Source organism: Varroa jacobsoni, unplaced genomic scaffold, assembly GCF_002532875.2.
Source record: "Varroa jacobsoni isolate VJ856 unplaced genomic scaffold, vjacob_1.0 scaffold_221, whole genome shotgun sequence".
Lineage (NCBI taxonomy): Eukaryota > Metazoa > Arthropoda > Arachnida > Mesostigmata > Varroidae > Varroa > Varroa jacobsoni.
Window position 1 is genome coordinate 397901 of NW_019213123.1, and position 13383 is coordinate 411283.

Genomic DNA, 13383 nt, shown 5'->3' on the forward strand with positions numbered 1-13383 from the left:
CTGCAGCGGAAGGATTTGGTGCCGCCTAGCTAACGGCGACGACGATGGTGCCATCTGCTCCACTAGCTTCAATTTGGCGTTGAAGTATTCAATGGTGCACGAACACCACTTTCTATTAAAACCACTTCTTTCCATACTTTCCCGCCATTTTATTAGTTACCTCGTCTGGCAACTGTATAGTGTATCATCATCGTCGCTGTCTCGAACGTCTCCGAGCCACAGCGGTTCGGACCCTGCCTCCATCGCCTTCGCTTGACCGGCCTTGTCGTTCCCTGGTGCGCTTCGAAGTAACAGTTAAATGTATTTCGCTTTGGGAGAAAGATCCAAGTACTATGTTGTTGGGCCGTAGAGGCAACAACAATCGATGAGCGATTGGCAGACGTTGAACCAATAGCAGTTGCTTAAACTGACATAACTTTACTTACGAGGGTTACTTCTGGAGAACAACAGCTGGGGAGAGTAGAGACTGGTCACAAGAGCGTGCGTACGTACGAACGGGGCATCACAACGCTTTCAGCCTAATCACCAGCACCATCAGTATGTTAGCATGATCATTATCATCTAAAAGCAACCGCGACAGTTTGTGTGATTATAGCAGCAGGAGTATGAGGCAAATCGTAAGTGATCTGGCAAGTGGAGAGTGGGTATCAGGTAAGAAGCGCTCTGTCGTATCCTGTATGTTATTACTACCATATTCAGCTGATCGCTGGGGCACGCTCGGTTTGGTTGATTCGGGTCGACGCTAGTAGTAATAGCCGTGGCGGTGTACGCAGATACGCCGCAGCAAACAACGTTAATATCAGCGTCGTCGCCGTTGTGCTCGATGCGATCTATTACATGCAGTTTCAGACCACGACCGTTATTACCAGCAGCGCCACAAGTATCTGGTGGCAGTAGCCATCTGCCATCAGCAGACTGCCAATAACCGTTGTCCAGCTGCTACCACTACGGTGGGTTACTTGCCGACTGTCTAACGGGAGTTGTGCCATTGCCAGGTTGCTATAGTTGACAATATCGTTGCCTGACGCCAGGTACCGTCACCGCTCTGACTACAGATAGTCGGTGGCAACGCTTCTACCGACTTCATAACTCGACGGGCAGTAGCTGGTCCGTTCGTCAGCTCATATCATAACAACAACAAGCTTCAGTGCAGTGCCGTGATCGACAGAGTTGGAAGGTCGCGCGAGGTTACCATTAGCCGTCATACGTACAACGGTGCGATGATACGCTTGTAGTGTTATTGTGTGCTAATAACAACAAAAACGACACGGGAAGCAGTATCGCTAGTTGTTGCCCATTTAGCGCTCTCATACTGTCGCTGCTGTAAGACAGTTAGTAGACGACGATGCAGCTCGTGCGGCATAGGTACCATCTCATACAACGGATACGGCTTCCTTTTCTAACGTTGTCGCGCGACTGTTGATTGGGTCGTCTTTGACGTGGTGGAGAAACAGTAGAAGCGAAAAAACGACAAGCGAATCAAGGGGCAACCAGATTAGTTTGCAATGATCACGATGACGATAGCATTTCCAATAATGAGTGTGGTGATTCCGTTGATAATGATTATCATGACGATGAGTCCGTGTGCACCGATTGCAGATGCGCGGAGGAAGAAGATACGCGGTACTATAGTGGCGACTGCTGTAACTGACAACTGATTGGGTGATCGTTACCTGCAAACATCCAACCTCCGCTATGATCGACCAACCCCCCAAAAGCGCTACCATTCCCATGTGCGTTCAACAATAGTTGCTTCGAACAGTTCAGCAGAGTAGCGTTAGTTGAAATGATCATGACTAAGAGCACAAGTTTCCATTGTTACTAGGTATTAAACAAATATTGCTTGCCTATATTCATCCGCTGGCTTGACCCATAAGTGAAAACTTCAGCAGCCTCCTGACACAGTCTTCCTCCGGGCCAAGTGTGCCTCGAAAATCTTCGTCAATAACCAGTGTGTGCTAATGGCACTAGCATACGTGATGCTCATCAAGTGATCGGATTATCGTACTTAATACCATGACATGCGACACCTATGGATACGGATTAGCCTATAAAAGGAGAGTCTAGTTAGGAAAAGTATTTTCCTCAGAATGCTTATAGCTCAGAACTTTAGCAAGTTAAGTGTTGCTTGTGGCTGAATGACCTATGCTCCGCATGAATTCTACGACGAACCATTTAAAGTGGGCCAGGCTCGGTGATACGGCGTGTATGGAAAGCTAAGAAAAACTTCAATGTAAAGGCGAAGCAAATGTAATGGCCCAATGGCCTCGATAAGGAGTCGCGTCACAAGTCGTGTATTTGTAGAACCTGAAAGCGGCCATACGCACTATTCTACGGTCATCAGGTAGAGTAGATCACGAATTCACAGCTAGCCTAAATGGTTTAATAGAACTAACCAAATTATCGCCATTACCAAACACGCTATCGTTAATTCCTACATGTAAATTACCATACGAGGTAGTTTAGCTGTTAGGAGGAGTGAATTTTGAGAAAAGTGACTCGAAAAATGATGCTCCAATGTGCGTCAGGCTACGTGAAAGGTTAGGGCAGGTGACTCTCGTGAGGGGCGATAACTCCTCACAGAATTTCGGTTCGAGCCGATATCTAACAGTACATAACAATTTATTGGAAATTTACGCAGAGTAGTAAGTTGATCCCGTATTACGCTTACAGTTTAATTATATTGCAGTGAAGTATTAACTATTGTACAGGTATATCGACGTTTTATTCAGAATTCGACAGATAAAATTTGTTCCACAATAATGCTAGAGAATTGGAGTACATAAGAACAATTATGTGTATTAGGTGAGGAAACCGCTTATTGAAAAAGATTAAAAGCTCTATGCGTCGTTCGGAGGGGGGAAACGGTCATACCTCAATTTTTACAGAGAAAGAGGTGTCAATTCCGATAACATACCTCCAAACAATAGCGTTTTTTAACGCATATCATTTAGCGTTATACTCTTGGAACTTATCCACGTTCGCACATATCCATTCTCCGCTAAGTAAGTTAACACTATCCTTCTAATGCAATTAGGCGATTTGTCTGTAAAGAGATTTCTAACAACGATAAGTTCATCGAACTTTAAAAATAAAAAAAAAGCCTCTTAACGATTGTATTTTCCAGTACACATGACTTTCTAACCGAGTGATATAATACGTTGACAGTTCAATGATGATATATTGGCATTTTTTAAATTGACTATTGCAGCTTGAGATCTATAAGTAAGGTGAAGAGGTCAACACCTGTCTTGAGTACGATATCCAATAGCGATTTTTTCGCCTTATTTTAGCGCAGGCTCTAGCAAGACAAAGCCTAAAATTCACTGAGTAAGGTTAATTATATTGTCACTACATACGGTTGGCCCCAGGCAGGTTCTTGCCATTTGCCCTCATATGATATTCAAATACATAAAAACGACAATGTGGCTAAAAGCGAATCACGATAACTGGTGATCTGTCGCGATGAGATATACGTATATATGTATATATATATATATATATATACATATATGGAGGCTTTTTAGACGAAAAAGCTTCGTTTAGACTTTATTCTTCAGCAAGCGAAACCTATTAATCAGTTAGGCGGACTTTTTCAATCTTGATTGTTGAAAACAAATGCCATCAACCATCATTGTTCTTTTTCTCATGAACAGCGACCCGGCACAATTTGGTAGAAGCAACTTACAAGTTACTTCACGTTATCTAAGCACCAGCGCCTCTAATGAGGTGGCTATTTTCGAGAGGTTCTTCGTGCCGACGCGTGACAGCAGCCGCAGCGGAAGGCACCAGTAGGCAACGGTTACGGACACTCAATATGATGGCAATGGCCATTAGCCTTCGGTGAAGACACACGAACCAGAAGACATGAAACTCGCATATCAGGCGCTCGTAGAAATTATCGTAGCGATTGTTGTCTGGTATTTTCGGCTTGCTTCGTTTGTCACTGGTTCCGTTGCCGCAGCAGTCGCTCGTGCCGTTTACTCGTTGAGTCGGCGACGCTCAGTTTAAGCGACGCTTAAACTACGGCGGCGAATTCTTCCAAGCCAGCGGCAACAATGATTCAGGTAACACTTTTTAGCTTATCTGAATATCGACCAACTGTCGAATAAACGACTATTCTATTGTTGGAGTAATTGAGCGAAATCAATACGCTGTAACAGCTGTTATTGCATAGGACGACATTGATAAATGGCGGTAACGATCATATTATTATCAACAGCTCTAGTCGGACGCTCGAGATCCGCTGCGCATCCGTCGTTCAGTCGACACTTTCACTATAGCCAATAAATGTGGAGATGATACAAGCCCCTCTTTCCGGCTTTAGCCCAGGTATAAGCTATCGATTCGACCCCTATATACATACATCATCCAGTTTGCTTAACATTTTATTCTACATCATCCATCTTCGTCCGACATATCTTCATAAACGACGAACGCCCAGACCGAGACAGGAACGTTTCCCATGATGTGTCTGCTTCAATTTTGCTGTAACAGTAAGTGTGATGTGGCAGTTACCAGACCCAGTAGTGGCAGAACTAGCGAGCGCATTGTTTTTCTTTCATTGATTCAGCGTAAGCTACAGAAGTGGCCGATACGTCCCTGTTATTGGCGATACGCTGTGCTTTTCCTCACGCTTTGTGTCAATAGAATATCTGGAGAGCCACTTGATTTGATTTCGATGACATCGGCAGATCAACCTGTCATGTGGTAGAGCCGTTGTGAGACTGAATTGTCTAGCAGGAGAAATCAATTTTGTCAATTTCTTCGTTTTACAGAAATGCTTTTGTGCTAAACTATTTTTGCCGTTATCAAGTAAGTGGGGAAAGGCGACGGAACAGGGTTTCTCGAAGTGACGCTGGATGATGTATACGAGTACCGTGTTTTTTCTCTACATGTTCTTGTAACGATTTGAGAATGTTGAGTTTTTTTTTTGCGCATATGTAATTACATATTAGGAGAAAGGCTTAGTTTTTAAAAGCCGGTAATATCATTACTTTGACAATGTGATATGACATCACAGCTTATAACATCCAACAATTGCTTGAGGGTCTAACTGTATCGCCCAAGGCTGTTGTTTACCGCACACGTACATTCTCATCACAAGCAATAGCTTTTATCCGTCCCGTGCATAAATCAAGCACATGTAACAATGCGTTAAGTCTGTGAGTATTCTAGGCGATAAAATACTTGTATTATTATCCTATGATTGCATTTTCTTAACGAATCAACCCCTGGCTTCGGTCCGTTCGTACTTGGCCCACCCATTTCTACGGTCTACTTTAGTTTTCGTTTCGGTTATTTCTCCGTTAACGCTCTTCAAATCGTTTTGTTTACCCAGCGTAAAAAGGTGGCGCTGGCTGTTCGTGCCAATATCAGCCTTCCCTAATGATAAGGTTCTCGTTCGGCGTTTTCTGCTTCGCCAAGTCCTCTCAGACGCTCACGAAGCATCGTTGTTGTAACTGTTGTCGATTGTTCTGTCTTACGAAACCATTACGAGTCGTCCAGCTGTCATACGCATAGTAAGACAGAATAAACATTTGCCTCGGCTGTGCATATGCACTATGTTCATGCATGTATCGACCGTAGAGCAACGATAAATGACAGCCAACCAACAGGAGAGCGGTTCTATAGCCTGCTGGCTGGGCCAAAGGCCAAATGCAGCAGAAGTCAGGCACTAAAGCGAAGTTCTTCTTCTCGATCAGTCTAAATTCGTCCGTTCATCCATCGTCGCACTGAGCTATAGCTGCAGCAAAAATGTGCAGTACGCGCTCGATGTTGCTACGGCCGTTGTAGCAACAACCCCGTTACAACGACAATTCGCTCCATTGTTGTTATGCTTAGGTCATATGCGTACAGGTCGTGACGGATCCGCGTATAGTTAAGAAACTCCGTCCAAGATGTTTACATCTGTACGTGCAGTAGCCAGCTGTAGGGTACTAGCAACGTTTGCACAGTTGCCCTCAAAGGAACGTTTCTTTTTCCTTTTTTAATTTTCTTCGTCAGCTGTTACTTTTAACTTACTTGCCACTACAAACCTTTCGCGCGGTGGAGTTGTACAGCACCGTTGTAACCGTCGACGATGTTGGAAACAGCTAATTCTCCCATATTGTGAAGAGGGAGTAAGTCGTAGGGCAAGGTTGATACCGTGACAATGTTTGCCGTGCAGTCATTCGTTCGTTGCCACCGCCCCAGGCTTGTCAAGTCGTCACACGTAACGGCTCTGCTACCAACCACAGCATTACGATCTTATTTGCTATTGTTATTTTGAAAGAAGATAAGACCAGGAAACGTTACAAGCATTTGGAAATGCTGGCGAATCTGCAAGCTCATACGGACTAATTGGTACATATTCATAATTAGCTGCACACATGAAGGCATGCAGAAGTTTCTGTGTGCTGTTAAAAGAAGCAGCATAAGAAAAGGAAACGGTACTGCGCGTTAAACTAAAGTGTTCTATATATGAGCATTTGTTCATATAGCACATATAGCGCTTGTGGCGACATACAATCATAGAGCTGAGTAATCGTTTTAACAATACGCGACACGTACATTAATAAATCTTCCATCCATGAAAGCCATCGACTCTGTAGCACGTTACTCGCGCCTGTTATGATTAAATAAATTAGAAAAAAAAATGATTTCCTTCATATTGTCATGTTTTTGTTCTGAGTCCATCAACGACATCGATGTTCCACCACACGCAGGCCACAATGTTCACCCATACGCATATGGGTCGCCGCATACGGAGAACTTTTTAGTTTTATAACTTGTCTTGGTCTTGATGTCAAGTAGTATAAGATACACTCTATAAAGATTTTCGGTTTCCTGATTGGTTGCGATGTGATTCACACGTCCATGCAGTCCGAACTATTCCGATAGGTGTATAGGCACCTTAAGCAACTGACCGAACCTACGCAGCCCAGATCGTCTCCGAAGACACAGCGAAAAAATTCATCTCTGTCACTATCTCGCCAACGACGTTGCTTTTTTCTTTCCGCTATCGTTATTAGGGGGAACTTTTATGTATCGACGACACATATTGGACATGTTGTCGCGCGGTTGGGTGATCGTTTGTAGAAAAACGATGGAAAATTTAAAATGTTGGGGGTCGTTGCCGTTGTCATATGCCTGAATGTTGACTGTGTGCAGGCAAATTGTACACGTATGGAACAACGAAAAAAATCGGCCACAGCGTCACCAGCAGCACCAGGGCATGCTTGCCCGTCTTGACATCGTTCCACCTTATCAATACCAGCATCAAACAAATAAAGCCCTTCGAATAGCTTTCAACCATTGCCTGAAGGTTTTCACGTGTTCCCCAAAAGAAACTGTGCTTGACTCTGCCCTTATATTAATGTTGACGTATTGACGGAGCCCACTGTCACTTCTGCCTCCATAATTATTGTTATGAAGCTTTTGTTATCAGCTCTTGTTACGTGTTATTTATTGACGATTGGCGAAGCTATCGTCTTGATCAAGATTCCATAGGCAGCGGAACAACATTAATTTCTTATGGCCGTCAGCTCGATCAAGCTGCCAGTACTACTTAGCACTGTGTCATCTAATAGTATAGTAAGCAACGGAGCTATCCTAGATAAAAGAAGAAGACAAAATAATAGAAGTTACAGTAAGAACTAAAAGTACTTTGTAAGAAAACTAGAAAATGAAAGATACTAGTGAGAGTATTATGTCAGATGTGTCTGACCGTTTGTGCCCCGTTCTCGTTCGACATGAGAATGCTCCAAATGATAAGCGCGCTATGCAGGATGTATATACTGTCGAGACTGTCAGGAAGATGGCGTTTTGCGGAAGCGTTCAGCCATATGCTACATATATTAATGTGTGTAGTTCGTAGGCTTGAGTCTCACATTGCTGGGCCTAACACAAAATCACAGAGGTAGCCAATTCAATGACGCCAATCGATGATGAGCTCCCACTGCGATTGGACGTATACATGTTTGAGGCAAAAGGGTAGTCACGATGATACATGCCGTTGGTTTTCCTTTGGTCGTAAAGCAATGGTGGTAACTGTAAATGCACGTTCTATAGGAGTACGTGCGTCATTAGCCGCACGCTGGCCTGCAGGACAGCTATAGTAAATGCTTAGTACCATAGAGGCTCGTTACCAGCATTTACCGCAGCCTAAATGTAATCATCTGCGCAATGATGAATGCGTAACGGATCTTTTCGTTGTCAGCTTCGACGTTGAAAATGGGAAGGAACGTGTTCTAGCCCTAAGTTTGACACGGCACCTGCAGAAGCCCCTATCATTTTCATTCCTTATTATATACATTATTATAGTACATGTATATGTTTAGTGTACGACCAACTATTGGCCATTGGATCTCTCTCATTCTTTAATTTTGAATGTCGACTTTACCTTATAATATTATATGATGTTGGGATACATTTGGTACCTGTCGTTGCTGAAGTGCAACAAGCTAGTGTAACTTTTTTTTACTCATAAACTGTGATAAAAACCTGTAGTATACAGACGATGGACAACTGCCCTAATCCGTGGCTGAAACAACATCACAACAAAATTATGTCTGGAGAACTTGTATGAAGAGAGCGAGCGTAGTATGACCGACATGTGATAAACTTTATCATCACCATAACGCCGCGGTAAGTTATACTGTGAGGTTACGAGCTTTCCTAAAGTTTGTTTGCTAGGTTATATGCGTTGTATAATCGCTAATGGCGACATTATTAAGACCTTGCCCATGGGAGGGACTTTCCAGTACGAAACAGATGTGACAAAAGAAATTATAAGAGAGAGAGAATTGGTTCACGTCTTTTTTCAAACTATCTCGTCAGTGATATATACACATACTGTGTCAGCGTTAAAAACCAAAGTTACTTATCGAGAAGCTATTAGAACTGAATTACGCTGTCTGTTTGTGATACTCAATTTGTTGGTAAGGTCAGTGAGGTCCTTCGTTCCATTTAGCTTGTGACTATGCACCTAAGTACCTGAGCTCTTTTCCGTTTTGTGGCTGGTAATATACGCAGAAACGTCGATGTTAAAAAAGCTGCGCTATGTTCGACAGTTACGAAGTTCTTCACGAAAGAAAAGGATCTATGTGTCAAACGAAATATCTTCAATAAATTTTCGCGTTAACTATTGAAATGGAATTATTTAATTTAAAGTTAATGGCGTCTTACATTTTTTAGCAAACCCAATTTAGACTTTGACATATATTCAGAGATCTCCTTGGCGGGGTCTGGCAAAGAAAGCATTTATTTTAGCGCAGCGGAAACTCCAACAATATGGTCTGCGATGCAATGCAGATATTTCGAGCTACGGACCGGTTATGCCCAGTTAATATATATATATATATATATTGGAAATAAACATGTTTTTATCTGGACCCACAAACGCAATTTGCGCAAGTACATGCCGTTATTTATTTCTACACAATGTGCTACAATGGCAGCTAATTTATGGCAATAACAGTCCAGTAAGCAATCCATAATATTTCCAATTACTTTTACTTTTTTCATTTCAAAGCGGATTAATATCTACTCCTTTAACTGACCATTATCAAGCCATTTCACCAGCCCACGTAAAATATCTGGCGTTTTTTCTTCACTAATAGAACAGAGTCACTGTTAAGTCAGAGAAAGCTTCATAATCACTTTGCAAAGGGCAATTCTAGTTTCTCTTCCATCAGTACTGGCTTATGTTTGTTCCAGTTCCGAATACGTGTTCATCCGGCCGCCATCATCGCGTTGCGAAGCTTGGTCAGACCATAGCACAATAGTAACACCATCGTTATAAGGCCGTTTTTGGGAATTGGATGAGCGTTTAACATTAGTCGACAACGATAGAAGCAGCAACTGGTTGACATGTCAATGCCAGTCATTAGGTGAGCTGGTGAACACGACCATCACCATCAGCCTACAAATGACAGATACACACATAATAGTTCTGAATATCACTGCTGAGTTTCAGTTGGTCGTTTATTCCGCTGGGACGTCAGCGCTCTGCTATTTTTTTTTTGGCCCTTAAGCCCCTATCCGGTTCTCTAACATCAACCCGGAACGGCTTTAGAAAGTAAGGAAGTCCTACAGCTGCCATTTATGCTGTCAATTTCTAATTTCTACCCTTTTTTTCCTAGATGATGAGACGCATTAGGACAATCATATTCGGGTGGAACAACGAAACGTGGCCGTTTGTTATGGATGAGAAAACTTATGCATCTACGATTTCAATTTTGAAAGTGTTTCTTTGTTTTTTTTTGTTCCCGTTCGCAACGGGGTCTCTGGCTGACTAGGACACCCAAATACGAGCGCATACCTGCAATAGTTCGGCGCACAGAAGGCCACTTTCTATTAGAAATTTCACGAGATTTCGAGTATGGGGCCACTCCTATGGACAGTCATTACGGTATAGAGAAAAACGCCAAAGTATGAATTCGTCAGCTTCTAGGTCGATCTGTCGAGCCGAAAAATCCCTAAAGCTACAGAGCGCCATTGCTGCTAGGCAACAAAATCGAAAAACAGACCCAAGATGCGACCAGCAGTAAGCTTTATTTAAGTGACACACCCGTGTGAATTACCGGAAGACCACTGTCTAGTTCTGCACTAGTCAGCTGCTTTTTTCAGCCGTTCAAGCAGATACTATGTACTTCACAGTAACCCTGTTACACAAATATAAATATATACGGAGTGGAATAACAATAAGCGCAGACACCTAACATAATCGAATGGAACGTTGCTAAAGTTAGAATTATTGAACCGTTCAAAGTGTAGTGCGTATGGATAAACTTGAGTGGTGCGATTAACTGCGACCAAAGGAGTTTTTAAAAAAAAAGTTATTTATATTGGAGGGGCTGACAGAGCTCGTAATGTCACACAAGTGGAATTCCGCATCGATTATTTATGTACTAGTACTGCGGATAATTTCGAAAAACAAGCGATACTATTCGAATTTTGTTTAGCCTTAAGCTCAGTGTTATTATTATAGAGCGTAAAAAAATCTAGCTCGTGCATCTAGATGAACACGTCTGTTGATGAGTTTAGCAGCGTAAAAGTATCCTATGTACATTATGTAGTGATAGAATAATCGTGAACGTCTAGCCACAGCAAACGTGAATGAGGTCAGAAATGTTGTATCCTCAAGGTTTTTCCTGTTCCAGGTTACAGGTACAAATAAAGTAGTGTTATTATATGTTAAAAATATGTAAAAGGCCTTGCTCCCTTAATATATTCCCCACCAGTACGGTATGGCACGATTTCCATACAGTTTGATAACACCGAACAGAACTATGCTAGGATAGAGGAAAAAAATCCTTGCTTTTTTTGGAAAGCAAAAGTAAGACCGTTTAAATTATGGCTGTTCTCCTTGAATCGTATAAAATCATTGGCTTCAGCAATTATGTTTTTTTTTTTATATATTTCATTTTTGATTTAATCAGAAGTATTGATTGAGCGATCATTGAGCAATTGATAACTTTCTTCTATAAGGTGACTTTGTGGGGTACTGTCTTCCTCCCTTTAAATCGGTCTATGTTTCTATATTCTAAGGCTCAAATTAGAAAACACAGTTTTTGCCCTTGTATTTAACGATTATATCTGGAAAATATGTAACATTCGCGCTAGTTTTCGCCTTTGTGGCTCTACTAAATAATACCATATCCGATGCCCATTGCTACAATTCGTAATGGCGCTTTCTGCTTCATAATCTAAATTCGGGTACATACATTAGCATAGAGTATACTTGATTTTCACGGTTCCAATCAGCCGCTTGTGGTTTTGGTGACTGGCTTGCGTATTTGTACTATGCAATGGAAACGTGCCAACGCATCAGATTTGCTTGGAGAAATACACCGAATAGTACTACGCTATGCAACAACATGATTGTTTATAAACTCTATAATGAAGGTAATAACAGTTGCCATACCACCGGGTGACAGCCTATTGTGGATATATATACACAATGGTGTTCTACTGTCTACTATCGAATAGGGTTATAGACAGCGGGAACATGCAACGATAAAAGCATACGGGATTGTATATATGAACTACTACAATGTGACCGAATTCGTTCCCACTATGGATTCGCGACTTACAATAGTAATGGCCAGTAGGCGTGAAAACAAAAGTAAACTTTCGTTACTTGAGGCAGGCGTGGGGCTTAAATGACGCGGCTAGCGACGATAATCGATACGGCTAAGGAGCTCTGTACGTATCGGGGCAACTTAACGCGGACCAATCGAGCGTATTTTCGCTTCATTCTTCGTGATCGATATAACAATATTCCGCCGATAATATTGATTATTCTGTCCGAACAAGTGACCACACTGTAAAAATGACTATATGCTCCGCACAAAAACCCAAGGGTTTGATGGTGACTTTTAGTTCCGCAAATTTAGCTTGAGCAAAATGATCCCCGCACGAAATGATGCCCCCGCCCGAGCGCGATTGCTGCATACACCTCGCAAGTTCCGACGCATACTGTACGATTTACGTACGCATGCACTAAGCAGATAAAAAAACTGGCCGTTTCCTCCAACTCAAGTTGTGGCATACGAGCCCCGTGCTTAGCCGCGATGATCTTCGTTGGAACCAAAGATTATGGCATTATTAGACTACGGTCATGATGTACGTTACTGAACGTATTATGTAATATGTTTGTAGGTCTATTCGCGTGATATAAAGCTTTAGCTGCTCTCCTTCTCGCTTGTTTGGCCCAGAGGGCAATGGATTACTCAATTAAAGACTGATTCACTGTTTAACCTCCGGAGCATCCGAAATGCTTAATTAACCTCTTTTCTTGCCTTGTATCAGCCCGTAAGCAGGGTTCATTTTATTCAGTTGAACTCTCATAGGGTTATGTTTATTTAATGCTGAAGGCTACATTTTTATCCTTCGAACCAAATGTGAGAACGGATATCACTATTTGTTATTTACTTCATTGACCGTTTCATAAGGCAGTCCCTACTTTATCCATGAACCATTCCCAACTTGTGTCATCATTATGTATTTTTTTAAATAACTATTAACAGCAGGATTGAAAAAACACCCGTTTTTTTTTTTATTTTATATGATTTCAGTTTTAGAATACAAATGGAAGTGATAGTTGGTAGCATTTGTTAGCATTATAAACCGCTAAATTTTATCTACTTTACGTCGTATTGTGTCTTGCGCTACAAAAAACAAAATCTTGTAAGCATAAAGAGTTATTGAAAATCTATTGGCCGTCTTGACCAATAATATTCTCATTATCATTATTATATTTTCAAGAATTAACGTACGGGAAAGCTTTTTCACCGCTGTCCACTCTTGGATGAAATATCTCTTAATAACTAATAAATAAATAAATAAACATGTTATTGTTTTATCCGGATGGCTATGTTTGTGGTAATCAAACGTTAA

General features: G+C 41.8%; 1 protein-coding gene across 12 annotated transcripts in view; it reads left to right on the top strand.

Moving 5' to 3' along the window:
* LOC111273734 (organic cation/carnitine transporter 2) overlaps window positions 1-13383 on the top strand; it is a 99091-nt gene that overhangs the window by 64738 nt on the left and 20970 nt on the right. The window contains exon 1 of one of the 12 annotated variants that reach the window (XM_022855643.2): window positions 848-2344. The exons of the other annotated variants lie outside the window; for them this stretch is intronic. Coding sequence (XP_022711378.1) covers window positions 2262-2344 — 83 coding nt within the window. The 5' untranslated portion in view covers window positions 848-2261. Of the gene's footprint in view, window positions 1-847; window positions 2345-13383 lie in introns of those variants that run through there. 12 annotated transcript variants of the gene reach the window in all.